Raw genomic sequence first — 16,069 nt, 5'->3', positions numbered from 1 at the left:
AACAGCAGCTAATGGGAAAGAAATGATCATAACCACAGAACCAGCTATCTTGGTTCTTTAGCAGTAAACACTGAGTTCATGTGGCTGTGGCTTCCGAAGGAAACAGCTTTCCCTTCTGGAACGTCTGTGGAGCTGTGCGTTCTCAGCACTCTGGGGGCAGGAAAGAATATCGGTGCTAAGAGACTGAGGTTTCCCAAAAATCTCAACAGGTCAGGGATGAAGAATCTCATACCAGCCCTGCCTGTCCTTGTTCTTGGGTTCAGAAACTTCATTTTGCTCAAGAGCGCCCACAAATGTGTCAGGGCCTCTCCCCTTTTTTCCATCTGTTTCCTGCACTTTCCTTTCTGAACAGTTTAGTCGTAACACCACTGAGTGGGCAGCAAGCGTCCACTTGGCTGGCCCACTTCCTTGGATGCTCCGAGACACCGCCCTACCAAGTGCTGCAGCTCTGTCGCCTTCCCTCCTTTTCCCCAGTGTCCATCAGTTTCTAGCCAAAGTCCTATTCCACAACACTGGCTTCTCTGGATGAGGTGCCGAAGAAATTTTTCTTCAGCAACTCTACAGATCATGATTTTAAAAAGCCCGAGTGAAGCCGGATACCCTTAGAAATCAAAACAAGGTGGGGGCCAGGCGGGGCTGTCCCACCTGAGCACTGACGCACACCACGTGAACGCATACCTTCGGCACACCTCAGGCAGGGCTGGCTGTGGTGGGAAGCCGCTGGCTCCATTCTCCACTCCGTGTCAGTGGTCGCTGGCAGGCTCCCCTTAGGCAGGACACTGTTTCTTCAGGTCATGCTCTCCACCCTAATGTGCACACAAGTCCCCAAGGGTCTGGTTTGAGCACAGATTTTGATTCTGCAGGGAGGGACCTGAGTGCATTTCTGACAAGCTGCCATGTGAGGCTGTGGGGCCACAGGCGTCACCTAGGAAGGCTCAGGGCATAACAGGAAACTACACTGGATACAGGACAGAACACCAACTTTTAAACGACCCCCCACTGTTATGGTTGGAAGGGCAAAATCTGCTCTCCTACTAACCAGCCCCGGGGGAGGAGCTCCTGGTGTTGAGTAACCAGACCTTATCTGCAAAACCCAAAGGACTTGGCAGGACCACCAAGGATGCCAGCTGGGCAGGTCCATTCACCACGGTGGGGCTGGCACTAGCTAGGCAGAGGGGGAGCAGGACACAGCAACCACAACAGGTATCACTTGGCCCGATGGTTTATGTACATACATACAGTCACATATATAATATGTAAAATGATAGCTTTTGTGTCACATCCAAAAAATGCAAGAGGTGAGAGACTGCTAACCCAGACACAAATGATCTAGAAAAACTTAAAAAGCAGGGGTCTGCTAACACGCTCACACGCGTGTGTCACCCGTCTCGCTCATCCTGGCTCCCACGGGGCAGGCGACCGCCTTGGTCCCTAGTCCTCAAGCAGAAGCTCCAGCTCCTCCAGGGGCAGGCGCACTCGGAGTTCCTTCTCGGTCATCAGGTCCAGGACCACCTGCATCTCATCGGGGAAGTAGTCCACGGCGTCCATGTACAACACCTAGGGCAGGGAGGGCCACCGCCCGTCAGCCAGCCACTTGCGGTCCCCAGCGCGCCCACCCTCCTGCTGCCCCCTCCACAGCCTGCAATGCCCTCCGCTGTCCGAAATGCACGCTGCAGGAAGGACTGACCCCCAGGCAGAGGGGAAGGGAGTGGCCACGTGCGGCCACCTCTTCCCAACGTGGGACCAGAAGCTGCTGGCAGACATTGCAGTCGCCATCAATTTGATTTCTGAACGTCTCCTGACGTGCACTCTGCATGGCAGACTTGGGGACACTCGCATCCAGGCCGAAGTCGGGGCAAATGCTGGGAAATCGGCTGCTCCCATTCCAGGGAGAGGAAACATGCCCATAGGTCAGGCTCCACGGGACAGCTTCACTAAAAGGCCTGGATGTGCCCTGTCCCTGATGACGCTGGCTGGACTGACACCTGGCAGGAAGGTCCTGGGAAACCTGAAGGTACTATGGCCTTTAGAACTTACCTTTGCCCAAGGACAATTCTGCAGTGCTTTGTAGAACACACCTTTACTTCTTTCTTTATTTCCTAAGGAAACCTGAGGTAAGGGGAAAAAACCCAAAAGTCAGTAATTGCAATGGGGAGGCTAAGGCTATAGAAACCACCCCGTACTGACCCACACGGTGGCTCCTCAGCGGCAGTCAGCCAGCCTGTGGGGACAGCCTGGCACTGTGACAGTGGCTACTGGGTGTCGATGGCCCACGGGACGCTGTCGGGGCCACTGCTGTGTAGGGTGGTTTCCCTCCACCAATGGGCCCAGCGTGGGACCTTTCTGGACTCGTCTTTATGTCCTTTCCTGTGGGTCCTCAGGCCTTTCACTAGTTACAGTGCCTGGACCGAGGCCATGTGTGCGATAAGGCTGATGACTTCACAGAAACAGAAAATATTTCATACTTGCCATTTTCTGAAAACTATCTTAAAGAAATGAGAGAACCAGGACTCCAGAATCTGCAACACTGAAAGTACACTTTCAGTCAGGACGTTTAATCTGAGTGTGGGCAGATACTCGGCAGGTTTTCTCTCTACTGTAGGTATAAAATCCTTGGTCTCAACTCAGACATGTGCTCTCTTTCCATGCCTGCTGTGGAAGCCGGTGCCCACTGGGGCCTCTCCCAAGTCCCAGGAAGGGACTGGTCGCTTGGTGGCCCCTCCAGGCACTCACAGCCCCCGCGGGCAGCTCCCCAGCTGGCCAGTATCCACAGCTGTTAGCACAAGCCAAGCTCACGGAGCTGAAGTGTTTCTGGGCTTTCCACCCACATACCCCCAGACTTCCCGTTCCCACAGGAGAACCTTCTAGTGGTTGCCAGGTCTCCGTCAGGTGGCTGATGCTCAGCATCTAGCATGGGGCCAGTCAGGGCTGCTGGCCAACTTCCCAGAAACCCTGGCAATGGTGTCCAGAGACGCCAATCTATGTCTCCGGAGCTCTATCTACCCAGGTCAGCCTCACTTCCTTTTCTCTTTTTTCCGGTTAACTCCCACCGTCACCAAGACTATCTTTGGGCTGTAACCAGCATGTGTGATAACCTTGCTTCAGGCAAGGTTCAGGCCTTCGCCACCTCCCCCGAGTGCCTGCCACACACAGCCAGTGTCATGGCGGGGCACTCGTCTCCCCCATGGCAGGAGCCTCGGCCGCTCTGCGACTAGACCTCTGGATTGGCAGGCCAGGAGCCAGTGTGCGCTGTCCTTCCTGCGCTCACCAAAATATTACTACTTCCACGTCCTCTCTGAAAATACTGACTAAACGTAGGACTTTACCCCGTTTTTGAAAGAAGAAAGGGGCATTGTATCACTATACTTTCTCAACCACTGTGTTTGTGAGAGAGATAATCCCAGAACCCAGCAAATCCAGGTTCCTGTAAATTGGCCCGCCTCAGATGAGAACTGCTCTGAGATCTCAACTGGCCACCAGAAGCCCCTTGGCTGTATCAGGTATGGCAGGGCTCAGCGGCAGGTGCACGCTTGGTGGTGACCGTTGTTTTTTTCCGTTCAGGATTTCACATTCTAAGACGTGGCCTTGTACATACCTTTTCCCTCTCCCTAGAGCAGAGCCTTAAATGGGAAGAAACGTTCGAGCCACTACCTGCTCTCTTCGTCGTCTTTCCTCACCTTCCTACATGTCCTCATCTTAACAAACCACGACTCCCTGTAAAATCCCCAACTCGGGGCTGAAATCTCACCAGTGGGCGACTCCCACGGCACCCCGTTAACCCCGTTTTGGTGACTGGGTGAAAGTGTGTCTCCTCAGGCAGACCGGGAGCGTCTCAGCGCACCAACTGGGACCACGCACAGAACTGAAGACACAGCTAATGAAGGAGCAAAACTGCTGGTAGCGGTCACCAAGTTGGCCTCCGATCCCGCCAACAAGTCTCCGGAACTAGCCTGGGAACTAAGCCTCACACACACGAAAGACTGAGCACAGACCCTCGTGAACACATGACATGAGGACGGAAAGCCCTCGTGCTGTGGGCCAGCTGCCCAGATCTCAGTGGGGTTGACAATTCTCTCCCAAACGGGAGGGCATGGGCCCCGCAGCCTGCACCTTCACGGTGGCCAGTTCTCCCGCACAGCGGCTCCTGGACGCCTGCACTTTCTCACTCACAAAGGAAGAAACAGTGCTGCATACAGACAGACAGACAGAAACGCTAAGTATCTTCTTACCAAAAAATTCAAATACATCCTCCACAGTAAGGGGCACTGGCCGCCGTTGTCACTCCGTATCGCATTTTCAAACAGGGCTTTGATCCGATGTGTCAAGCCAGTCTCAGGAATTGTGGTGTGGACCTCTCTGCCATCTACCCTGCAAGACACAGGCCCATGTAACTCTGAGACAAGTCCTCGCCCCCGACAACGCGGGAGGAAGGGATATGTTCGTGATAACGGGTGTGAGAGTGTGTCCGAGGCAGCGCTGGCCCTCGGGTCTCTGGGCGCTGGGGGTGTAGAGTGCAGATGTGATGTGGCACCTCCAAGGCCCGGGAAGGCAGTGCCCAGGATTCTGGGGCTTCCACACCATACTGAGTCTGCCTACAAGTCACACACCAACTCCTTGCTTCTCGGGAACCTACAGAGAGGTGAAGTGACCTGTCCAAGGTCACACGGCTATAGGTGAAGGGCTGGGATTTGAGTCCGGAACTCTGCTCCAGAGCATGACGCTTTTACTGCACAGCCTCGCAGACATCAGAAGGCCTGCCAGCCACCACCATGCACCATGCAAGTCTCAAGATCCCAAAAGGCATGGCCTACGAAGAGAGCCACAGAAGCCTCTCTGCAACACAGTGCTACCTGCAAGTGTCCCATTCCTCTTTTGATACGTTATCCTATAAAACCCCAAACGCCCACGGCAGGTGCGCCAGGTACCAGCCCACACTCATTTCTGATTCCTGAGACCTAGCAGGACGGGGCACATGGCAAGCGTTCTGTCAGCACTGGACATGTGAACAAGACAGTCTGTTAATTACCTCTGAACCGTTTCCACCAGTCTTTTCCTCATTTTCTCAGCTTCAATTGCAAACAGCCAAGGCTCCAAGGATTTCGTAGACCTGGTGATGGCATCGAAGAATCTTCTGGTCTTACTGGCATCGTGGGACTTACTCTGAACCTGCACATAGGACCTCCAAAGAGCCTGGTTGTCCGGGTACAACTTTAAAGCCTGGGAGAGCGCCTCTCGCAGAGGAGCCAGAGGGCAGACACTGACTCTGGAGTGAAATCTGAGCAGGCTGGTGTGCATCAGTGTGACGGCCTCGAGGACACCGCCCACACTCTGGGGGCTGGCGCTGTCCTCCAGGCCGGGGCCTTCGGGGGCATCACAGCCCTTCAGTTTTGCAAATACCTGCTCGTACACACGCGCAGCAGCCTCGATCCCTACAGTCAGATACTGGAAGAGCATAAAGCATTTGGCCAAGCTGATCAGGCGACTACGGGTAGCTGGATCGGAGACACGGCTCTCACCCCAACAGTCCTGCAGTGCGTGCTCATAAGCCTTCCGAGCTTTCAGAATGTGCACGGCCAACACTGGCCCGGTAAAGGGTCCATAGGGGCCGTTCTCAGTCAGTCTGGTCAAAACGTGAACAGCTCGGGCTGGGGGGGCGCCCCTGAGGTCTGACCATAGCTCCACCTCCAGTTCAGCGTAAAGCAGACTGAGTTCACAGAGTTCGTGGTCCTTGCTCCCTGCCAGGCTGAGTGCTGTATCGAACACTTTCCTGGCGTCCTCTGTGTTGCCAAGCAACCACTCCAGATGTGCATACTGTTTCCAGAGGCAAAAATTATTACGGTTTTCTGGCTCCTTAAGGAGATTCTTGGCTAGCTTTTTGCAATTCTTTCCTTGTGACTTTAATCTCTTCTTGTTTTTAGTGTGCAGACACCAAATGACCTAGAGGTTACAAAGAAAAGAATGACTCTAAGAGCTGTGATTTTAAAGCAATCCCTTTCTACTGCCAACTTGAGAAAGCCACACTGGGGTGTCTGCATTTCCTTCCTTCATCGCGTGTCTGGTAAACACGTAGGCTCCATGAACCAGGAAACCAATCAGGATTTTACCAAGGCCACAGGTACCCCACAATAAACACATCCAGGTTTCCATCTGAAACTTCTATAAACAAGGCCTATATACTCCAAATGTTCTTCTCCAAAGAGAGGTGGTCACCAAATTTTGTCAGACGTTATTTTAATAATACAACCTGGTGTATGCAACCTGTAGTTAAAGCATCAGCACTTGGAGTGTTAAGAGCCAATACTAACTGGTGGCCAGCAGAAGGCAGAAGAGTCGATCCTAGATGAATTTCCAGCAGATAGCTATAAAGAGCAGGGTAAGTAGCTTATTTTATCTATTATTTTAATAAGCCCCTAAGTCCTCTAACCCTGCGTAAGCTCGGTTCTTAACATTAACTGCTCATATAATCACAGACATCTGGTAATACAAAAATCAACACAATAAACACTCTAATCGCTAAAAAGCTGGACTCATTCCTGCTGTTCTCTTCCCTGAGGCCCCCTCAGACCAGGCAGCCACACTAGGTGCCTTTAGGGTCCCCAAAGAAGGAGGTGCTGTGGCCCAGTACCCTGAAGACCAAGAGCCTGTGGTTCCATTTATAAACATGGATGCGAACAGGTCCCCACACAGGGAAGAGGCAGCTGGGGTTACCTTTGCCATCTCGTACTGGAACCAGGAGAAGTACAGCTGAGATTTCTCCTTGCCTGAAAACAAAGGCATCACAAGGTGGAAAATGTTACGGATGAATTCCTCGCCCTCTCGGTTGTGACCCTTGGTCCAGCGCCAGCAGCCCAACTGGTCCGTGCGGCCAACACAGCTGACGCCAGAATATGACAGGTTGAGAGAAGTCAATGGTTTTTCATCACAAAGTCCATTATCGAAGATGCTGTTCTCATCCATGGCCAGATAGAGGCAGGAGGCCGGAGGGCCGAACCCAGAAGGCACACCCAAGAACTGCAGAAAGGCTGCAATCAGCTGAAACTGAAGCTCTTGGCTGGAAAGTCGGATTAGGGATTGTCCAATATCGTCAAACAACACCTGCAATAAAGACCAAATAAAGGGACCTATTCAGGAGGTTTATTTATTTACTCCAACAAACAAACAAAAAAAGCCTTCGCCATTTGTCCCACAATTCTTTTCAAAGGAGTATAGAATGCTTCACCATTATTCAAATTAAAATTTAAACAGATAGGAGGGAGCTAGGGTTTCTGCAAGATGCAAAAAAGCTAGAGGCCTCCCCAAGAGAGCCCTGCAATGCTATTGGCCTTCTCACCGTCCTGGGAATTTGCAGGAGGAGGGAGGCCTGGGACACTGGGAGGAGGCTCCAGCCAACAACTTTCAAAGCCTCCTAATGGAGTCGTAGGCTATCTAGACTCATATTCACTTTGAAAGCACATATCGTTGCTTTTGTAGTTACTTTGATAAGTTACAATTGTGAAATTATTTTCTTTCAAGATAGAAGAAAAGAACTTTACTAGTTTGTGGTTTCTTTGTCCACAATTGCTTCAGGCAATGAAAACTGGCTCAAAAATAAACAGCTGCAAGGTAAGAAGTTATCCTCCAGGAGCAATGGACCATGTTAAGAGCAATCATAAGAGCCTAACAGTAACTGCAAATGTTCATAGCTGAGTGCATGTAATAACTTTAAAATGTAAGGCACAGAAACTACCCTTTTTCTCAAGGTCCTGCTCATCTGATTGGTCTTCATGGCTCTAATCAGAGGGATGACCTGGGGTTCAGCTAATCAAAACCATCCATTAATCAGAAATCTTTTCTCCTCTAGGCTTCGAGTAGAGAAAAAGCTAAAGGACAAGAAACTCCTCACAGCAGTAGTTTACTCCAGAAATGAGCTTCTAGGAAAACTGCCGAAATTCTGAGCCTTGAGAATTAGCTTCCGGAAGGGTGTCGTGAACTTTAAAACCCTCAAACACCACAAAAAAGACCCCACTCTCCCCTAAACACTGAGCTTCAGCCAGGAAAGGGCGCTCACGGACAGACTCCCCTCGCGACAGTGCCCTCACCGGGCATTCCAGAGAGCTGAGATTTCCCTGGAAGTTGGCCCCTCTTGCCTGCCCCGAGATCACCTCTTTCCCAATTCTCCTGCCCTAATTCCTGTCTGACCACCCCACCCAAACATTCCAGGTCCTGAGGCCTTCATTCACGCTGACCCTCTGCCTAGAACAGAAGCTCTAGCATCAAACACATATTCATTCAACATCCAGGAATATTAACTGAACTCTCGCCAAGGGCAAGCACGGGCACGGTCCACGCACTGAAGAAAACAGACAAAAATCCCCACCCTGAAGGCACGTAACTTGTGGGGAGGGTCAGACGACCAACCTCATAAGCCTCACTCCTGTCAAAACCTCTGTCTGTACCTGTAACATGTCACATGCCAAGCAACATAGTCGCTTAGCTAGTGGACCTGGGTCAATGCCAGGTATCAAAATAGAATCTCCTCCTTTATTTTAATGTAAAGCTTCCCGAGCTGCTGGCTGCCAGACACAGAGTAGCATGTACCTACCCATGTACCTACCAGGTCATGCAGTGCAACAGTGAATCAGGTAACTCATGGAAGCTGAGTGCCTGGTGCACAGGTTACAAATACCAGTTCCTTCCCCAGCAAGACTGTCCCCGTATGGCCTCTACATCCTGTCCCTCGTGCTCTGGTGTCAAACCTATCTGCTACATTTTTGAGGATATAAAAGTAGGGCGGGGAAAGTGGACACAATTAAAGAATCTGAGACAGTAATTCTGCCTTTTTAAACCCTGAGCGCTCAAGCTTTCATGTGGAAAAGTAACTGGATAACCTGGAGGACCGTCTGCAGAAGGGTGACCGAGAGAGCCAACGCTCCTAGCTGAGGACAGGAACCAACTGCCCCATCACTAGCTGCCAACAGAATCCCACACTGGTTTTCGGTAAGATGGAAGTTTCCATAGACAGGGAGGAATGGGTTGGCATCTCCCAAGCCAGGCAAGTACAGAGAGCCCAGCAGCCTTCTTCTGGCTCCCCCAGCCCCGTGGGGATGCGGAGAAGGCAAGCAGCCCAGCTGGCCCCCCTCCTGGGCTGGGGTACTTGCCTGCCTCTCGGGATCCTCACAGTCTTCCTCAGTTTGCTTCTTGGTCTTATCAGGGCGCCACGGCCGCCAGTGCCTCTGGTCTCGGGACCGCTCAGCAGCAAGCCACACCTGCCACCTGGGCAGCGTCTTGTCTCTGATTTCCTGTTCATCACCCTCGGGGTCATCGTCGTCGTCATCTAGATAAGAACAACACTTCTGGCTCACGTGACCAGCAAATAAAGCCGCTAACACCCAAGCAACGTGTGTGCCAGCTACTGTGGTGGGCAACACCTGCAAGAGCAATGAGTGTCACCTGCAAGAGCAATGAGTGTCACCTCCCGCGACACTGAGTGGCATTGAGGGACTCTCCTATAAACACAGTCAATGCCCAGGGAAAAACCGGATTAGCTGGTGGAATCAAATGATTTGACGTTATCACACCATCTAAAATGGGAATGACATATTCTAGAACAGCACTGCCCAACAGAATCTTCTGTGATGATGAAATGTCCCGTCTCTCTGTCTAACGTGGTAGCCACCAGCCACACGTGACTTACTGGGCACCTGAAATGGAGCTGGTAGAGGAACTGAATTTTTAATTTTATTTCATTTCAATTAATTTTAATTAAAATAGCCACAGATGGCTAGGGTCTACTGCATTGCACAACGCAGTTCTAGAATACTAAATGACATTTAATGACACTATTGGTTGAGATTTTCTTAAGAAGTTTTAGCCAGTGGCCTTATGATTATAACTTATATTCAACGCAAGATATCCTATATTTTATTTCTCCCGAGTCAGTGAAGGAATTCATGAACAGCTAAGAGGTGCGCTGCCCAATGCGGCAGCCACTGACATGTACCCATCAGGCTGGTCTCAACTGAGATGTGCTATGAATGGAAAAATACACACCAGATTTCAAAGAGTTCCTATGGAAAAAAAAAGTAAAATTCTTCATTAATTTTTAAATATTGGTTACGTGTTGAAATGTTAATATTTTGATATGATAGGTTAAACAAGTAGAAAAATTAATTCCACCTGTTTCTTTTTGCTTTTGTAATGTGGCTACCAGAAAATGTGAAGTTACATATGTGGCTTGAATGATATTTCCATTGGACCGTGCTGTTTTAGAGTGTGAATCTGGAAAATACGTCGGGATTATTTAGAATGACAGTTATATAAATGCTAGCTAATAATTATTTTATAATATTCCTAAAAAGGCAAGCATTTCCCAAAGGATCTGGACATTGCCAAGAAAACAAAAAGACTCTCAAATACACACTACAATGAGGTGGGGGAGGTGGGATTAGTGACAAGATTACTTCAAGAGTAGCCCATAAAAGGAAAAGGGAAAAGTAACTTCCTCTGGTAAAAAAACTGAAACCCTCGAAGCGTTATGTACTGAAGGGATGGGGGTGGGTCATTTTAAAGACTCTAAGAAAAAAGAAACAGTCTATTCCCCCAGGACATCTACTTCATGTATTTCTGACAGTTTGATGTTTGTACAAAGTTCTTACATTACTGATAAATGGCCTGTACATATAAACAAATAACCATGCAGCTGTAAAACCAAATCCCAGAAGCAAAGGGCATTCGCACGCTGACAGACGCCTCACCTGGACTGACGGCCACCCAGCCGCCCCGCTCCTGCTGGTGCATCCATGCTCTCCAGCCTCGGGCGCCCTTCTCCCCGGCCCGGGGCTCTCCACTGTCCCAAAAGGGCTCAAAGAATTCTACCTGTTCAGGTGTAAAACATGGAGATGAGCCTTGCTTTGTGCCAAACTGCTGAGTCACTGGGCAAAATCAGTGCTGACTGGCCTCAGAGGGGCTTGTGATTCTTGAAATCCTGCCTGTCATCAGTCCTTGAAGTGGATGTATGATTCACCCCTCCAAACAGAAAATAAAATTATCTAGTGTGAGAGGCAGCTTCCACGACAGCCCCCCTACTCTCCCCACCCTCGAGTGTGGGCTGGACCCCGTGACGACTTCTAACAAATAGAATATGGCAAAAAGTGATGGGATGACACTTCCAAGATTAGGTTCCAACAAGACTGGCCGAGGTCACCGAGAAGGGCAGGAGAGGAATGGTCTCCCAGTTCTGACCCTGGCAGGCCAGTCTAACAGAGGACAGGGGCACTGCCAGCTCCTCTAATGCCACTGGGACCCCTGACTAATACCTGAAGTCACATTGCTTTCAAGACCGTTTGAGGGGAAGGGGATTCAATGTTTCAACAGGGCAGACTCTGAGGTCTTGAGGACATGAGTGCATCTCAACTAACCGCACGGTCCTCATACCTGGCCTAGTGCTCAGCACACAGTAGGGACTCAGCACATGCTTGTAGGCACCGAGCCGAACACGGCCGCCACCCAGTGAGTACGAAGGTCTGCATGTTCCAGCCTGGTCTCCTGGTCACACTCCCTCCCTCATTCGTGTGGACATTAGCTCAGCAGTGTATGGAAACCAGTTCAGTGGCAATAAATAATGGCACATGGGAACAGAACGCGATCACAGCAACGAACAGGTTATCAACTGACGATTAGGATAGTAAAAGTGAGCCGATAACTTACTCAATGACAGCTTTTGTAAGAACCCTTTTGGGGAGGATGAGCAGGCTTCCCTCGGGCACAGCACGGGCCAGGAGCCACAGGATTATCTGGCCTGAGCCCCTGGGAGTGCTTCGCACGCCAGGAAGAGGACGGTCCAGGAGAGCCAAGGGAGGGCGGGGTGACCGTCCCGCCGTGGGCCCTGGACTCCGAGTGAGGGGAACTGGGGAGACTACCCTCCCTCTTTACAGGTTTGGCTCTTATAAGAGGGCTGGAAGAAAGCGCACTCAAGGAAAAGAAGGGTTTTTGGTTTTTTTTAAAGTGTGATGAATGGTTATAACCAATTTATTTATTCCCCAGAAACACAGACCAGTAATACCAGACTGCCTGTTTTATGTTATACTACTATGTTTATGGTAGCAATGTCTCATTATAAAGATGTGGAATGTCACTGAATAGAAAGCTTTATTTCCAAGTTGTCAGGTAAATACTTTGCAATTACATGTGCTGTGAGTATTTAACACCTCAAGAGTGTGGGTCGCAGCCTGGGCCATGCCACCCCCATGAGCAACTGCTGTCACCACACTGTGAGTGTCAGCAAAGGGGGGGGCATGCAGGCGATTCTGCTTCTCATCCCCCCACCACACTCCCCTGGCTCCACAGAGTTGGCTAAGAATCAGTTCTGTCGCTCAGCATAGTCTTAAGATAGCAAAGCACGTTTCAAAATAACTGTGTTATCTGGTTTATTGTACTAATAATCAGTTACACCAATATTAACCAATATTGTTTAACCCAATTTTGTCTAGAATAAAAAAGATAAAAATAGTCTTTACAGGCAATTCATGAAAATTCCACAAGATGGAGACCTTAGTCTCTCAAGAAAGGCCTCTAAAAGTGGCCATAAATTCAAATATCCTACCCATCTTCCACCAGACCCTCTCTGCAGAGTAGGAAAACTGAGTTTTCTTAGTGGAAAAAGGGAAAAGAAGGCTTTCTTACAGGGATAGCTCTATGATAAGATATTTTTATTGCTTCACATCACAAATATTGGCAATGTTCACTTGTCATCTAAATGATTAACCCCTCCCCAATTCAGATCGGTGTGACGTGTCATTTCACTTGAGACTCCAGCAAAGATTTCAGCCAGTGGAAAGGTTAACTGGGGCAGTGACACAAGACCCAGATTCGAAGGCACAAAGGTAGGGGAGAGTGACACGTGGTTTAAAAGGTATGACTGTTTCCCTGGTTGGTGAGGGTAACTAGCATTTAAACAAGGGTAGTAAGTAACAAAAAGAAAAGGACATAAGTGAGTGTTTATATTTGGGGGGCGTGGGGGCACAATATTCTTTGATTTCTCCATGTTTCACTACTTTTATTATGGAATTTTCCTGGGATTGCCAGAATATTGCTGAGAAACAATCCTCAGCAAGACTAATACAAAGGAGGATATGGTATTTTAAAAATACTACCATCAAGTCCCATAATCCACAGCCCTCCCTGAGAGAGAGAGGAGGGGTGGAGGAGAGGAAGGGAGTGGGGGAGAGGAGGGACGGAAGGGAGGGCGGGAAGGCAGGGGAGCGCACACATGCAAGCAGAGCTGAGAAGTACCTGTCCTTTGGTAGGCAAATCTTTCACGCTGTCAGGTTTGAAGAAGGTGAAGTCAACCATGGCCTGGAACAGAGAGACAGCCTTCTCCGAGTGGCCAGCCTGGCGCAGGAAGTGGCACTGCTGAAGAAAGAGTGCTGACAGCAGAGAGCGAAGGGGAAGAAGCCTGGTTAACACCATTAAAGGGAAGGAACGTAACGTCTAAAAACATGCAGTCAAACACCGAGAACATCTTCTCCCTGAAATTACTGTTGTCTTTTCAAAGCTGTGATGCCTCCATGTCCTGATTTAAAAGGATTCCCAACAATACGTAATCAAGTCATATGTATTCTAACTTTTATTTTATTTTATTTTTTTTTAAGAGGGAGCAGCTCACAGTGGCCCATGTGGGGATCGAACCAGCAACCTTGGTGTTACTATCTCTATGCTCTAACCAACTGAGCTAACCGGCCACCCCAACTCTAACTTTTATATGAGACCATCACAGAATACAAAAGTTAACAATAAAACTACATACGTTACATAAACATAAGGCAAGAGGCTGGTCTGGATATTGGTTATCACTACAAGCTCATTATTACAAGAAAAATTCTAAGGAAAAGGATGGCGTAGTAGATTTCTTTAAATCAGAAAGCAAAGATCTGTACTCAATTGATCACTAGATGGCATTATTTAACAGCAATTTTCATCGTCTGAGCCTGTAAACCAAGGTTCCATGTTTGAAAATTTCACTTTGTCTTAACTGAGGTACAATTCCATTTAGTAACATTAAGCTATTTGAGCATATCACAAATGTTATCAAATATGAGGCTCTTTATGTCAGGGAGGTGAAGGCTTACGAGTTCTAGAGCAATATATTTATATCTTTAGAAGTTAATAGTAACAGCAGGGTTTTGATCAAACAAATGTGTGCTGTGTGCCAGGCACCGAGCTGGACTCACCATATAGTATCGCAATGCACACAATAATCCTGTAAACCAGGTCTTACACTATTGTTGCTGAGGGAGGGACTGGAGTTCAAACAGATTAGGGAACCTATCCAAGGTCATACCAGAACCAACGAAGGGCACACCCAGGCAGGATTCAAGCCAAGAATGATACTCTCCAGTTCCTGCCTAACACGCTGCCTCTGGTATCTCATTACCGGACCAAATGTATATTCTAGGCTCCTTTGGGACACATCAAAAATGTTAACAGGGGGGTGAGTGGTTAGCTCAGTTGGTTAGAGTGTGGTGCTGGTAGCACCAAGGTTGCTGGTTCGATCCCCACAGGGGCCACAGTGAGCTGCGCCCTCCTTAAAAACAAGCAAAATGTTAACAGGATAATAATATCATTAACCTATATATCTATGCAACGATTTCCAGTCAGTCAGGGCACCCCGCAAACATGTCGCCTGGGACCTTAGAACTGGGTGTGACGAGCAGTACAGGCCTCTCAATGGATGAGGATGCCCACAGCCACAGCCTGTGCTTCCCAGGCTAATAAGCAGAAAAGCTGGAACTTCTGGTCCGTGGTCCTTTCCTAACTCTACTGGCTCTGACGTCCCCGCCTCCCTCCCCACCCCCCACCAAGAAGCTGGAGCGGGCAGAAACTGTTATGCTCAAAAGGAGTCACAATCGTTTTTTGCTTGATTAATCAATTTTATCAATTAACCGGTTTTATCAATTTCGACTTTTCTAAAATAAATCTTCACTTTCACCTAAAGCCAAAAGCATAATTCCTCCCACGGAAATGGATCTGGGTCAGCTCCTCCTTACCAAACATGGCCTCTTCGGTGCCAGGCAACTCAGGGTGGGACAGGATGCTGCCATCCTTCACAGCAGACAAAGTGCTCAAGCACTTTCCATAAAGACTGTGAATTTTTGATACTGAAAAGGTGCTAAACTGGCTCTGGCAAAATAAAAGGTACTTCTGCCAAAGGGCTGTGTTGTTGGGATGTAGGAATATCAGTTTCTGCCACTCCTTGACCAGCGTGGAGGGTTCCCAGAACTCGGTGCAGAGCTGCAGCTTGGCGAGTTTCAGATCCACACTGCTCTGGTTGCTTTCAATGGCCCGCTCCAGGATGGCCAGCTTCTTCTCCAGAACGAGCTTCAGGGACCTCTTCCGCTTTTCCTGCCCCCCTTCCTCGATGGCATACAGGCCCGGACTTTTCATGACCTCATCCTCAACAACAAAGACACCGGTTTACAAACGCAAAGGGAACTGGGGAAGCCTCAGAATTTTAACACTGCTCACAAAGTTACTTGCAAGCCCCAAAGGGTTTCCCACCTCTCGAAATGAATTGCTATTCAGACTTTCTTGATAACCACTGGTTTATCACAATTTCTTTTAACGGAAACTCCATTCCCAGGATGCCTGTGTCAGCGAGTATGTTTGACCTCGTGTTTGTTTCACCTGATTTACCTGTCTACTCTTGGTCATTTTAAACTTAGATTTATGTATCCCTGGCATGTGATGCCTTGGAAACCTTTTCTGAAGAGTCAACTTTATCATTAAAACAACCCAATGTGGGACAAAATATAGTTGTGTAAGTGGTTCAAAAAAAAGTAAGTGAAACTAAGACAAATCCATATATTTTAGAAAGGGAGCACACAGCTCTAATTAGGTAATTCAACGAGCAGTCCCTTCTCTTTCGCAGTTCTGTGCATTCTGCGAGTTCCGTCTGTACTTCACAAACGTCTCTCCATGCCTGGTGAGCATCTACTACTGAGTACTGAGTAGAATCTGTACTCAGATTCTACTCAGAGGTCACCTTCTCTTGGAATCCTTTCTGACTCTCTATGGCAAGTCGCTTCCACGTCCC

The 16,069-nt window shown here is 48.9% G+C and overlaps 1 protein-coding gene across 1 annotated transcript in view; it reads right to left on the bottom strand.

Moving 5' to 3' along the window:
* Positions 1-37: 37 nt before the first annotated feature.
* Positions 38-16,069, bottom strand: part of NRDE2 (NRDE-2, necessary for RNA interference, domain containing) — a 37,732-nt gene continuing 21,700 nt past the window's right edge. Inside the window, exons 6-14 of the mRNA XM_033108127.1 lie at positions 15,024-15,429; positions 13,270-13,403; positions 10,734-10,854; positions 9,138-9,313; positions 6,709-7,095; positions 5,027-5,937; positions 4,230-4,368; positions 2,038-2,109; positions 38-1,557 (exon numbers count right to left, since the gene is read on the bottom strand). Coding sequence (XP_032964018.1) covers positions 1,432-1,557; positions 2,038-2,109; positions 4,230-4,368; positions 5,027-5,937; positions 6,709-7,095; positions 9,138-9,313; positions 10,734-10,854; positions 13,270-13,403; positions 15,024-15,429 — 2,472 coding nt within the window. The 3' untranslated portion in view covers positions 38-1,431. The remainder of the gene's footprint in view (positions 1,558-2,037; positions 2,110-4,229; positions 4,369-5,026; positions 5,938-6,708; positions 7,096-9,137; positions 9,314-10,733; positions 10,855-13,269; positions 13,404-15,023; positions 15,430-16,069) is intronic.

Source organism: Rhinolophus ferrumequinum, chromosome 6 (genome assembly GCF_004115265.2).
Source record: "Rhinolophus ferrumequinum isolate MPI-CBG mRhiFer1 chromosome 6, mRhiFer1_v1.p, whole genome shotgun sequence".
In the NCBI taxonomy this organism is placed as follows: Eukaryota; Metazoa; Chordata; class Mammalia; order Chiroptera; family Rhinolophidae; genus Rhinolophus; species Rhinolophus ferrumequinum.
The sequence above is the reverse complement of the archived record's forward strand: the minus strand, read 5'-3'. Positions and strand labels throughout refer to the sequence as shown.